The sequence below is a fragment of the Cyrtonyx montezumae genome, unplaced genomic scaffold (assembly GCF_038088225.1).
Source record: "Cyrtonyx montezumae isolate F1298 unplaced genomic scaffold, pur_monq_1.0 scaffold_10, whole genome shotgun sequence".
Taxonomy (NCBI): Eukaryota; Metazoa; Chordata; class Aves; order Galliformes; family Odontophoridae; genus Cyrtonyx; species Cyrtonyx montezumae.
The window spans coordinates 2,952,437-2,967,002 of NW_027071826.1; the positions used below are offsets into that span (position 1 = coordinate 2,952,437).

Here is a 14,566-nt window from a genome sequence, read left to right on the forward strand (position 1 = left end):
CAGCCAAGTGAACTCTTCCTCCAAACCAACTTGCCACGTCCCTCGTGTTATCCGAAAAGCAGTAAACAAGTGGGGAGAGTTTCTCTCTCCACCTGGCAGTAATTGCTCTGCAAGCACTCTTCTCTTCCTTTTATCTAAGACAGACGTTTATCCTACTATTTTGCATAATTAAAGCACAGATACTAATCTAAAGCTCCCACCCAGGGAGCAGTCATCTGATGGCAGCAGGCTCACAGCGTGCACAACGGCCTTCATTTCAGTAACACACTCAGCTGATGAGGAGGAAGTTAAGAGCACCTCCTAAATGACACCTCCTGCAGCTCAGGACCACTTGGAGGGATACTCTGTGTGGCCCCTGCCTGGAGGGCACTGCCAGAAGGGGGTGTGCAGAGGATGGCCAAGTCTTCCCACCACAGAAAGGCCCGTGGTGGCCTTTGGCAAGCGTTCGTCTCCCACTCAAAACTGAATGGGAGACCTGCTGCATCTTTGTGGTGCAGAGGGGCACCACTGCTCCCTTGGTTCAACTATGAGCTTCAGACTCACCACCAGAACCTTTGGCTCTGAAGCACTGATTCATCTCATGCCTCATTAGAAATGACCAGAAATGTGTTGGGAAAAGTAGGCCACCCCTTTGCGCAGATAGCTGTCCTGCCAGATTAGGGTTCTCTTTATCCTCCAAAGTAAAGGCTGCCGGTTTTTCCCAGCTCAGCTTACCTCTTACGATGATGTTGGTGGATTTTTTTGCAGGATTTCCAACATTGTTATTGGCGACGCAGCTGTAGGTGCCAGCATCCTCCGACACGATGGCGGGTATGGTCAAGGTGCCGCCGTTGAGGACGGTCTTCTCGGGCAGGCCGCCAGCAGACCTCACCCACGTCAGGCTGGGGGCTGGCTCCCCTCCTGTCGTCACACAGACCAGGGTGACTGCTTCCCCAGGGTTCACCACTATCGGGTCATCCACCAGGAGCTTAATTGAAGGGGATGCTGCAAGACACAAGGGGAAGGGGAAGCTGTAGCGGAGCGATGTCCGTGCAGTCGCTCAGTCCTGCCAAGCACGCTCAGATTCACTGAGCTCTTAGCAAGTGTGGGAAGGCTCGTTCCCCACCTTCCTGCTCACGTGACTCTGCTTCTCACCCTGCCCTGCATCCTGCTGTGTAGGCATCTCCCTTCCCTGGCTGTCAAGCTGTGGGTGGGGATTTTTGTTAAGGATAACCCTGTGGCTGTGCTTGGGAAGGAATGTATATTGCATGGGACATGTGCCAGCACACCGGATTTCCAACCTTGGAAGAAAAGCATTAGGAACAATCTCCTCTGGCACAGAAACCATGTTGCTCTCTTCAATCCTCCCCGTTGAAAACCAGCCCTCTTAATCCTCCCACCTCCCTGACGAACACCCTGGGACTTGGCTGAAAACAGAGAGGAATTTGTAGAGTTTGAGCTGTGTCTGCTGAGTCAAGAGGAGCCACCTCTGTTGGGACAACATCCTGCATGCTTGGAAGTGGCAGAACACAGTGCAGACCCTTTTCTCCTTTATTCTTGCCATATGAGCTGTATCTTTTTATTGAGGAATCCACCCTTACTGGATTAGGACTTCTCTTGAAGGCATTCTCTAAAGGGATAAAGGATGAGGCAATATCTAAATCCATACTGCTAGCACAGAAAAAGCAGCAGCACTAAATAAACATGGGCATACATTTCCATAGGTTGGAAATTCTGAGCACAATTGGGATAGAAAACCAAAAAAGGTGAGACTAAAAACGAAAGGAAATAAAAACGCTCCATCCAAAAATGACATTTCAATGTCACCATTACTAGAGATATATCCTTGTGTGCTCTGCTTTATATATGAATCTTATTTTGATATTAAAAGAATATGATAAAGGCAAGTATGAGACTCAGCTTATGAACTAAGGGTTTTCTTTGGTGCTCGCCCACCAGGATCCAGGATCTGCGTTCAGAGGCTGCAGCACACGGTGGGGAAGCAGAGAACAGGCATTGGCCTGGCCAGGGAAACCCCTAAGAGCACAGAGGCTCACAAGCAGCCTCCTGCTCTACTCCTGCACGCTTGAGGCCCTGCAGGCACTCCCTGGAGTAGATGACTGAGCTCAGGAAAATGTGTGAAGGTGGCAAGGCTGGGTGCTTGGCTAGACGTACAGGGCAGAAACAAGCAGCACTGAGCACTGTGTCTCCTTGCTAAGTCCCCTGATGTCAGTTTCTTTCAGGGATGGACTTCTGTTTTGGGATTAGAGGTATGAAACAGGGAGGCGTGTCATGTTTAATTCTTAAGTACCATTTTTGGGGGCAAAAGGAGCAGAAGTAGGGACCCAGGCACCCTCCCTGCAGCCAGAACTGAGCTCCAGACCTGTAGGGCCACCCCCAGCCTTGGGGCTATGGAAGCTCTCAGCTGGCCCCTTTCTTCCTCCTTCCCCACCCACATTGATGACTTCTGCTGAACAACTCCAGCAAGAAGCTGCTCTTCCCTGCTCCCTCTAAACATCAAGTCATGAAGCAGGGAACAACAGAACCACGAAGAACGCTTCAAAACTTCGAATGAAAGATGAAAGCTCCAACAATGTCAACCCAACCAGGTGCTGCTGTTTCCCATAATGGCCTCATAATCCTCCAGATGAAAGGGGCCCTTTGCCCCCCTTCAGGTAGTGAGACAGAAAGAGCAGTCAATGTGATAGAAATGCTGTGTATCCCTTTCGTCAGCGCTCCAAACAGTAAGTACATGAAAATTATGGTTTGCATACAGCAATTTCTCTTTGCTTACACCACGCATTTCACTTAACTACAACCTATCCAACCAGGCAAACACAAACAAAAATCCAGCATAGCGTTCTCTGACTCCCATTAAAAGCTTGATTTAAACCAAAGAATAATCATTTAGAAGAGATATGAAGGTTTCTAGCAAATGAAGCTCAGCGTGGCACATGAAGGGTCAAATATCTATTGTGAACAGAAAACAAAACCACGGGAGCTCTCATCTATTACTTTGGTATTTCCTTGCTATAGGCAGTCAGCACCGTGTGGCAACACTCCTGTAACACAGAACCTCTTTCTTTCAGCTTTTTAGGGAACACCTCTAAGTGCTCCTCAGTGATACTGCAGCAGTGTAGCATCCCAAAGATTAGCACGGAAAGCAGTAATGAGAACACAGCAAAAGAAACTCCAGGTAACAGCAGGGATAGGAAGAGATGAATTGGACTTTCTTCTAAATGGTCCAAGACAAAAGCTGTTAGAAGGTTTAGCACCAGCTCAGGTTTGATATGGGAACATGGAACTCAATATCATATGAGATCTCTCCATGTTCTGGTTTCAAATTGCCAAAAGAGATGGGACTCTCCAAAAGATGTGGGACTGCTCTGTCTCTGCTGACTGTGGGCAGAGTCCAGGGATGTGTTCCATCTGCACAGGTAATATTCAGGTGATGGAGAAGTGCAAGCCTCATCCACCTTTAAGAGAAGGTTTTACAAATCCTTCAGGAGCCCATGGATGTGAAAGGGTAGAAAATGCCATTTTTAACACTGTACCTGTGCCAACCTCCCATTGATCCCAGCGTTCCATAATACCTGTCAGATCCTCTCACTTCAGGAAGCTGAAATTTTGGCCTAATCCTCTCTCTAAAGTGGATTTTTCATCTCTTATTTACTGGTAAACTTCCAGGGCTAAGCACTCATACAGCACAAAACAGACTTGTGCAGTTCACTGCCACACTATATTTTTAGTCCAACATGATGAAAAAATAAAGATGACAAGATGATCCAGAGCAATTTTAGTAGTTGCTGATTATATCAAAGTATTGTTGAAGGAATATTTAAACCCCTCACTTCAGGGTATAAATTAATATATATTTTTTGTCAAACAGGTGGACAGAGTCTACTGCACTGCTTTTTTATACCCTCCTGCTGTTTTTTGCTAGGGATGGACATGAGATTTGATCCTAAAGGATTACACAGGTGGTTATGCACTGTTTGCAATTGTAAAGCATCTCCTGGGATTGCACTCCAACCAGGAGTGCACGGTGCAGCCCCAGCCTGAGCTGTGGTATTTGGTTAAGGGCAGAAAATCACGTAACTGAGTCAGAACAGAGAGGAGAGAAAGACTTCTCCAGATCTGACTCATATGAAAATGACACTACTAAAAAAGCCATCACTTTTCCAATAGAATGCAGTCTGTATGTCTCCATGTATTCCTGGCACGAGTCTGCAGGGTGCTGTGTGTGCAGGATCAGTCTCTGAGCCCCAAGAGGTTTCACTCAGAGGCACCCACACTGCACGTGACAGCAAGCACTATGTAAGCCAAGCTCCCTTCCTCTATACAACCCAGCTTGCTTTCCCAAAACAAGACAGGAACCAGTCCTCACTCTCTCCCTCTTCACTTTTTGATGGGCACACAGAGGTGGAGCGTTTCGAGGCTCGTGAAGACCCTCACATCCTCACCAAAAAGCTTGATCTCCCAGCTGAGATCACTTGAAAAGAAGCGTACTGCAGTGACAGTGAGCCAGTGATTTATGGCTCCAATCTTGATTTCATTATTACAGTTCTACAATGAGTTGGGTTCAGCATGCAGGCTGCTTGGCTGGCTGCTGCGTTTGCACAGGGCTTTCCCTACATGAGAGGCACTTTCAGGCCCGGGTGCTTCAAAGCCCCAGAGCTCAGCAGGTAGCTGTGAAACCAAAAGGGAACATGTGCAACTCCACCAATGCACAAGATTCCCCTGCAAAAAGCAGCTGCCTCCTGCCACAGGGACAAGGTCCTCAGTTCCAGCTTAAATCTTGCTGAGATCCCCCCAAAATTCCACGGAAAGGTTTAATTTTGGGATGTGTTTCACTGTTTTCCACTGCTGTACATCTCTGCATTTGGTTCAATACTGCATTGGGACATTTATTTCATTCTGTTATCTTCCTTCTCATTCATCTTTTCAAGCCAGTTTGTCTGAAACTTTTCTCCTCTTTCCTCCTACCCCCGCGCTATATCCATCCATACCACACAGACACTTTTGGAGACACCCAGACACGCAGAGCCAGGGCTGACCTCCTCGGTTTTATACAGAAGTCTGATGGGTTTCACAGCTCTAGAATCACAGAATCATTCAGGTTGGAAATGACCACGGAGATCTCCAACCCCAGCCCACCCCAGCGTGCCCACTGCCCACATCCCTCAGTGCCATTCTCCACGGCTCTGAAACACCTCCAGGGATGGTGACCCCACCACTCCCTGTGCAACCTGCTCCACTGCTGGCTCACATCCATCCACCTGCCTGCCACCACCCCCAGGGCCTTTAAGCAGCATTCCACACTAGTTTGGAAAGTTCAGTATCAGAGAAAAAAACAATTTTCCACCAGCTTTGGTGGAGAGAGAGACAGTGCTCGTGTGTCGTACGACACGACAGATTTCTGGAGAATCCCTAATGCAGCAGAGCTGTCTCTTTCAGCAGGAGTCCCTACAGTCTGAGAGATTATCGCCCAGCCACAATCCCAGAGCTTGGCTCTGGCTCATGCCCCCCTCGGATGCGATTCTCAGCCATCCATACCAATGAGACCAGCACGGGCCGTGCAGGTTGAGTAGGCAAAGCATCCCCACCAAGCAGCCTTCCCCCTGGCAGCAGTGGGCTCAGGCAGGCAACCTGCCCAGCGGAAACCTTTCAACTCTCTGATGGGAAAAATAGACTTTGTTAGAAAACAAAACCAAGCTTTGGTAAATATTTCCCTGGGTGAGCGCTTGGAACAAGCTTTCCAAACATCCTTTTTGGACATCGTAATGAGAACGGCTCCATTTTCAAAGGAGCTCTGCATCTTTGCTGCCCTTTAGCAGCAGGGGTTTCCGCGTGCCAGCCCCACGTTTCGGAGCCCTGGTTGGGTCACTGAGGCACAAAGGGAACTGCAGAGCCCGCTGCGAGCCCTGCCCCGTGTGAAACAAGGCCCTACTCATGGAGAGGGAAGCCGGCCGGGCTCCCATTCAGATTGCAGCTGCATCCTTTTTAAAGGGACCTCAGTTTGGAGGTTTTTGAGTGCAAGTATCACTCCTGCACCAGTGTGTTCCAGAGGGCTGCAGGGCCCGGCTGCGAGCGCCCGGCGGAGCTGTGACAGCACTGAGTGCAGCGGGGCAGAGTGCAGGCACATCCAGCCACCATGGAGAAATTAAATCAGAACGGAACAGTTTGTCCCCAGTTCTCACAACAGCACTGCCTCTGATTAATGATTTGAGCATAAGTTTGTCAGATCCAGCACCAAGTCACGAGGTGATCGTGAGCACCACCAGTGCCACCTCCAACGTGACAACCCGGCTCTGCAAGAGAATGGCTCCAATTCAGACAGAGCTGCCATGGGGTCACTGGCAGAGGGACTGGGAGCGTCTCCCAATCAAAGGCCCAACGCTGATGTTCAGTGAATGCAAAAGCAGCAGTCTTTCTGCTGTCTGGGATGGGTATCTGAGGCCAGCACTGCACTGGGAGGAGATCGATATTTGAACGTGGTGATGTAGGATACAGAAAAAAATTCTGATGCCGAAGTGTATTATAATTACGGGACAAATAAATTTATTTAGAGTTGGTATTGAGAAAATGTCACAATTGGCTTTAGGGATTACAGGCAAGGCAAGAGAAATCTAGTGCTTTAATAGACATATCAAAGCAGAGCAAAAGTCATATCCTTGACAACTCATTCTTCTATGATGAATAAAAGTGAAAAGACAATTTCCTCCAGTTTTGTGAATTACTTTATATGTAGAACTGAATAGAACATAATTGGATTATATACATACATATGTGTGTGAGCACGCATCCATTTGATTTAGTGGGATGATTTCCTGCAGGAATACAATGCATACACTCCTAACTACACCCATTATGAACAGTCCCTTTCAAGTCAGAGTAAAAAGAGACAACACTCAAGGTCCCTGCTGGGCTAGGAGCATCAATACCCACTCAGAAAAAAAACAACCTAAACTGCTTTTATGCCCCCGTCCTCCCTGCTTTTATCCTCCCTGCTGCTTACTGACAGAGCCGTAATCTTCTGACTGCTGTCTGACAGTCCGATAGCTGGTCTCCCCAAAGAGAGAAATCTTCTGGGCACAAAGTGCCAGTGTGTATTGAAGCAGCCAAAATAAGATCCTCCAGTGGGCAAAACTGTCAAGCAAGAGCCCACTTATGTGTGCCAGCAGCTCATGTGCCCCCTCGGGAGGTGCAAACTTTGCTGCAGGATGCTGGGAAGAGGCAAGGCTTCCCGGGCAGGTTTCCCTTTGGTTTGGCAATATGGGATCTCCAACAAAGCCAAGGGGAAAAAACAATAGGCAGAGATGCTTAAATCCGAGCTCTCTGCAGATGGATGTTATTTGCTGTTTTCCCCATTTCGTCGCTCCCCTTAAATTTCTAGCACTTGCAAGAGAAGAGAAAATAAAGCTAAAGGGGGGTTTAAGCCCAATGATTGCAGGTATGTGTTCATTTTTCTTTGACTTGGTACGTCCAATTGCAGACATACAGTCGAGAACAGAAAATGACAGTGTTTTTGGGGGAAGCAGGATGCAGAGTTACAGGAGAGAAACAGAGCAAGCAATGGGATTAAACTCAGCCAGGTCCATTTTCCACGAGGCTCAGCCTTTGTGCCGTGTCACACCACTGCTCACCCAGACCTGTGCACACCAGCCAGGCAGGCAGTAGGTAACCCTACCCTCTCCCTCCATCCTAAATAGCCTTATTTTTCCCCCTCCAACTTTTTTTTTGGGGGGGGAAATCCTGTTTTTCAGCCAATGGGGACGCAGCTTTGATGAGTCATCTTCTTTATGCCATGTGCCTGGCTGCCTTTCATCCCGCAGCAGCAGCACTTTGATGACTCGAGCTCTGCTCGTGCTGCCATTCACACACAGATGTGGCATTGATAGCTGCAACGGGAGGAAGGGAGGCGGATCCGTTTGCTATTCAGAGCACTTCCTCGGTGGTTACGCTCTGGAGACAACTACAATAGCTCACAGCTCCCACACTGTATGAACCATTCATTCTGTGGACGTTTTATCAGGAGGGTATGAAGGGAAGGCAGGATTCTCCCGTTAGCAGCAGAGCAGTGTTAAATCAGCTTAACTCACTCGTGCAACTGTCCCCTGCATCACTATATTTAGATGCAAAGCCTACCTTTAAGCAATGTAGGGTTTAAATTCATCTCTGCTAATTTCAACCGCCGGAAAGTCAGGTGTGTAATCCGAGGTCATGGATCTTGATGGGATGTAAGCATCCACAAAGCCCAATTCCTGCTCTCCGAAAATAGATGGCATGAACTGCTCTTTGGAGATCGTCTCTCTGCTGAGAACAGTGCTCCCTGAACAACCACTGCACTACAGAGTAAAGCTTTCAGTGAGTTAAACAAGACAAATCCTCTCTTTCAACGGTGACCATCACCCACACAATTAGTGGATTAGGAATGACTGCCTAACGCTGAGACGCAGACAAAAGACCCTCGGGGTTATGGTAGATGGCAGTCTGAACCCAAGTAAAATACAACATGCGTTTGCAAAAGTGCAGCAGAGAATTCAGCACGCCCTGAAGCACTGAATTCCTCCAAGGAGGTGCACAGAGACCAAAGGGAACTGTTTGAGGTACAGAGGATGTGATTCAAGGGGGAAAGAATTAAGGAGCCAGGTTCACTATGCAAGAGAAGTGATGGGACAAGATGAACACCTTCAACATACAGACCATTGCTACAGAGAGGAAATGGATCACCTCTTCTCCACATCACAGTGGAAAGGACCAGAGCAAAGGGCTCTATAGTTACAGAAAGGCAGATTTGGGTGGGTCATCAGATTGCACTGCCAGAAGTTGGGACAGATAAGCATGGGGACAGGTCATGGCAGGACAAGGTTTGGATTCAGGGCATTCTGCCTAGAGGAATGAGACTATGTGACCTCCTGGAGTCCTTACAAGCTTTATTTTCTATTATTCCTTCTTACTGTACCATTAGCCTCATCTACCTTCAATACTCAGCTCTGAGTATACAGCTGGCTATATCTCTTATCCTAGCACTTCAGGCCTCGGTAGTGCAGGACTGTCTGCTGCTGCCATGCTCTTCAAAACGCCAGGGGACACCGATTCTCTTACAGATGTTTATCCAAATGAAGAGAAACAAAACAGGTTTGTCACGACAGACTGCTGTTTAAAGGAGGGATTAGAACCAAGCCTGTCTCAATTTAATTCCCATGACATCCCCAGACAGAGTGTGATATGAATGAACTATGTCACACAGCTGAAAAATCACATACTGAAATACTCATCTTTCTTGGTAATAAGTTACTCTTTGGGATTATTTCTGTGTTAAGAACTACCAGAAATCAACCTCAGTATTATGCATTAATGATATCACCTGCACTAAGCAGCCTTAACTGGCTAATTCAAACTAATGCATGGTTTCAAATGAATCAGTGCCACTGAAAGTGCTTTGCAGATGGAGACTGCTTTACTTGCTTTTATACAATCATATTAGAAGAAATATAAAAGGAAGCCCAGAATTTCAATACTGCATGCTGCCTACTTATTTCAACTCTTTTTGAATCCTAATGATGTTTGAAATAAACCTTTCAAAATGGAAGACGTTTGGTTTGATGGGTAAGCATCATGCTTTGTCTCCGACACTTGGAAACAGCAACATCTTTAAAGGATCCATTCATATTTACTATATACATCTGATCATCAAGATGTGAGACTCAGCATTAGCTGTATTTGAAGTCACCTTTCCCCACTCTAAATATTAAACAGTGAGTCACACGCTAGCTGGAGTCAGATTTTAATATCATCTGTCAATAATTCATGCTTGGTACAGAGCACAATTGCAGCCTGGAATAATATAAGCCCTGTATTTCCACAGGAGTCTGTGCTCGCTCCTGCTGGGCATCTTCAGAAGATGTGAAGTCCAGATGCCCAGGAGAGTAGAAAGAAAGGGACAGATCCCTTCCCTGGGCCTGCTAGATGCACAGCACAGCCTGTTGTGGGCCTTACTGGCACAGTCCATTGCTGGCACAGCCCTTTGCTGGCTCATGTTCAACTTGCATGCCAGGCACCCAGTTCTCTTCCAGCAGAGCTGCTTTCCACCCAGTTGGGCCCAATGGACTTATGCACTGGGCCTATTTCTCCTATTTCTCATGCTACGGACAGGACATGGCATTTCCCTCATGAGGATTCGGCCTGCCTTCCCAAATGTGGCCCCAAGTGCACCAGCTCCCATTGTTTTTGTCATTAGGAAAGATGTTGCTTGGCATTTTTTCTGGTTTAGATCTCTGAGGGATGCCTCAAGTAAATGGCCAACTGTTGGACTTCAAGCACAAAGAGTCAGCCACATGTCACCAGTCTGGCCATAAGGACAAGATGGGGATCATGGCCAGGTTTTATGCAAACAAAAGGCAAGAGGAGGAAAAGACAGACAAAGGAGTGCTTCCAAAACTCTTGTAAGTAAGAGCAGATAGGAATCACTCCTATGAGAAGAAGGAACTCGAAATACGTGCCTCCCTCACCCCGGAAACATCTGCAGCTAGTGAAGTCTTTTGTGCATCTGCTACTTCCAACTGTGAGGATTGTTTGGAGGGGAAATGCCCCCAGGTTGAGGAACACAAATACATCAAGAGCTCTAAGAGGCTGAAAAACGTGAATGGGGGAGAAGAACATGAGAATACCATGCATGAACTCTCCAGGGCCTCAGAAAAGAGATGGGGCAGTAGCATCCCTAAGAAAAACCTGAAGGGTAAAGTAGGAGCCAGCATCTGAGCAACCAGCTTGTCATCCTGAGTACAGCATGTACATGGAGATACAACTGGCAGCATGAAGTACGGAGGTCGTGACTCAGCGTGACACCCACTCGCAGCTGCTCCTCTTCCAACAGCCGGGATTCAAGCACATATACTGAGAAAACTGTCAGGGTTCCTCCTCCTTGTCAGAATAACCCCTTGCTTTTCTCTCAAAGCAGCTGCCTTTGGTTTATTGCGACTCCCGCCTGCATTAACTTACCCAAATTCACCTCTGTGCGCTGATTTTAAAGGGAGTTAGTCTACTAAAAACAAATGAGAGTTGCAAAATTAGTCCCTTTGCTGTTCTTCTTCACATCTTGACTTCTATTTCTGCTCCTGCCACTCAAGAGCAATCTGACAGCAGGTGAATCGTTTCACAGTGTTTCTGCTTCCCTTCTGATTTCTCATTTAGGTACTACATTTGCAGAGTAATAGCTGTCTTGAGGTACGAAGTGGGTCTGGGCCTGACAAGTACCCATATACATAATGCTGTACAATATTAGTGCTAATTGTTGTCTTTGGCTTCAGCACAAGCACAGTCATGCTTCTGAGATGATCTCCGTTTCTATCATTACAATATCTTCTTTTATTTTTGTGCTTTAAACTAAGCTGCACTGGACCAAAGAAATACACGTGTCTGGAAAGTGATGCCAGTGCACTGCAGCTCCTGCAGTACCTGCAGACATATGACAGTAGGTCTAAGGCTTCACATGCATTGTGAACCAACGTAATGGTGCAGAACCAATGTAATGAAGACACTGCAGATGAATGAAGGAGGTGTGAGTGTCCCTAATTGTACCTATGTGTAACACTTTAAACTTACATCTTGTCCAAAGAATACTGATAAATAAATGTTCAGTTGATGACATAATTAAGCTGATGACATCAGCTTAATTACTCCCCTAGTTATTCACAAAATAGGCAGGACGTTTTCTTGGGATTGCTTTTATCATTGTAATGGATGGTTCTGGTGATGCCATGGCACACAGTCAAATAATGGGCACGACGGAGTGAGCACAGAGAACAGAAAGGGGACAGGGACGGGTCGCACTGAGCAGAAGCCTGATCTGCTCACCTGGAGACGTGTCAGGTGCTCCTCAAATTAGTCTTCACTCTGGTGTGTGCATAGGAACATAGAGAGGTAGGAAAGACCCCGTGGCACAAACAGCAACAGGAGAGCACTTTGGATTGCACGCTTTCCTTGAAATGAATGCCTGTGCTCATGCCTGTGCCACCTACAGCTCTTGACAGGGGAAAGTGGGAGACTTGAGTGCTTCCAAGAAAGAAACAGGAAAAAAACTAGTGATGCGTCTCTGACACTGTACTCTCTTACAATAATGGGAGATGATGGAGCAGCAGGCTTAACAGGTGTCCCAACTGTCACTGTGGAAACCTCAGTGCCTGCGAAGCACTGAGGGCAGGGCAGCAGCAGGATGCCACAGAGCATTACCAGTTCCATGGGATACAGCAATTGCTGCACTAGTTTGGTTTCACACCTGCTGAGCACCGCTTCCTCCCGCACAACCTGTCCCCTCTCACCATGGGTGACAAATGCTCCTGGCAGCGTGCTGGCGTCCTGCTGAGCATAAGCATGCCATGCAGATGGTCCACAAACCCTCACAGAGCCCATATGGCTGCTGGGACAGCTCACGGCCCTGAGCTGCCTGAGCTGGAGTGCACGTCTGTGGCAAGGAAAAGCATTCCCAGCATCACCCTCAAGACAATCCATCAGAGGAAGCCTGGCAAACCACACAACGCTGTCTCAGGCAATAGAAGCCTGAAGCCACAGACTTCTGTTTGTCCCTCTACTGTTTCCATCACACAGACATTGCAGTAATGCGCATTCAGCCTTAAATTAAAAGCAGGTGGACAGGCTGGGATTGCTCTTTAATAGTACATCAAGTTCAGGTTCTGATTTCCAGCAAGCTGGATTTCTCCTGGATTCATTTGCAATGATGATTTATGTAATTTCTATGAAGTTACACCAGGTGAAGTTCTACCAAATAGCTCCATCAGATGTCAGATTAAATGAGAAAAGTTTTGTCCCGGAGTCATCAACACATCAGTCACCATCTTTAATGAGTTACTGTAGTAATTACTATACCCACTTAATCTTGCCCTTGATGACAGCTATCACCAGGTTCTCCACGAGACAGTGTGAATCTTTATACATTTCCAGACTTGTTTACCTCGGCAGCTATTCCTGAAGAGCTATTCCTGTTAATGTACCAACACAACCTCCTGGAGAAGACAGCTTTCCCCCCAAATAAACATGACATTAGTAAGGTGGAAATAGTTCATTCTTGTTGCAGAATTCGATCATGATCACCGATGCTTAGATCAGAATAATCATGCTAATTCAAGTAGCACAACAGAAACAAACTGCTGGGTTTTGTTTTAGTATAAAGGAAAGCCAAATGTCACATTTTGACCTTTTTTTTTTTTTTAATTACTATTTTCTTGGTAAATCAGTAAGAGAATAAAGCAACTACTTCCAATTCATGTTGATGGATACCTCTGGAGCTGACTGTGACCCTCCTGCTATCAGTGGCTGCTCCAACGCTGAGCTGGCCACTTGCTTGGCAGCAGGCTGCACCATGAAATGAGACACACCACGGTTTTGGAGTCTCTGCTTTCCAATTAGAAATTCAGAAAAAGCTGAAGGCAACTCCTTGAAATTAAGCCAGGAGGGCAGAAATTACATGAAATGCACCAGTTTAGATAAAACCCATAGTTCATCTTAGACACACTCAGCATAGAATCACAGATTGGTTTGGGTTGGAAGGAACTTGTAACACCATCCAGCTGCAACCTCCCTGCTATAGGCAGGGACACCTCTCACTAGAGCTCATTGCTCAAAGTCCCATCCAGCCTGGCCTTGAAATGTTAAATGTTCAGCTATTTTGTTCATCTGCTACCCATTTAGTGCCCCAAGGCATATGTTTTTAAGGCATAACCCCTATAACTTGAAGCATTCAAAGGTTATATTTCCTGCAGAACATTTCTCCAGAAAACATTTCTATAGCCCTAAGCCAAGGACTTTGCTCTTTGACCATAAACCATGTCAGACACATCTGCCACTGATCTGGACATCGAAGCTGTAAGGGAATCACAACCTATGATTTCCATCCTCCTGGAAACCAACACACGTCCACGTGTTTGCACACCCTGAGATTAGGATGCCCTCCAGATCCACAATCTCTTAAGGGGGAGATGCACAAGTGATATTTGCACAGGGACAAGTCCAAAGAAAAGAGCAAAGGCACAAGAAACACCACAACGTGTACAGAGCTTGGTCAAAGATAGACAAAAGCCTGTTGCAAAGCACTTGGACCTGACTTTTTTGCACATTTCCTTTTAAAGCAAGGAAAATCCCTCCCAAAAAAGTGGTGTTTTTTTTAATTCAAGTAAAAAATCTACGTTTAACTGACCATGAGAATCTCTCAAATCCATCAATATAGAAAATCATTTAAATTGATGTAAGAATACAAAAAAGTTGATTCTTTTCCTACAATACTTTGTTGATTTAAAATAACTAGTTTCCAGCAAAGCGTTGTGAGAAGTATTTGAGAGTGTTTGGAGAGGACTGGAAAGGGATATTCTCCTCTGTGCCCAGCCCTGGCTCAGGTGTGCTTTTTCCTTCTACCTCACTGCAATGCCTTCTTTAAAATCAAGTCTATTCAGACCAACAAAATACCCCTGCGTGGGAGGAAAAGGTGAACTGTGCTTCAGTTATAAAGTGTTATATATGTGTTATATATGTGTTATATATGTGTTATAAAGCCCAGTGAGTAATAAACATT

At 46.4% G+C, this 14,566-nt stretch overlaps 1 protein-coding gene across 3 annotated transcripts in view; it reads right to left on the reverse strand.

Annotated features, from left to right (window-relative positions):
* MDGA2 (MAM domain containing glycosylphosphatidylinositol anchor 2) overlaps nt 1-14,566 on the reverse strand; it is a 267,795-nt gene that overhangs the window by 113,081 nt on the left and 140,148 nt on the right. For all 3 annotated transcript variants that reach the window (XR_010622915.1, XM_065748210.1, XM_065748222.1), the window contains one exon: nt 715-984. Coding sequence is in view for 2 of the 3 variants with exons in the window: in XM_065748210.1 (XP_065604282.1) it covers nt 715-984 (270 nt within the window). In the remaining variant the exon portion in view is untranslated. The remainder of the gene's footprint in view (nt 1-714; nt 985-14,566) is intronic.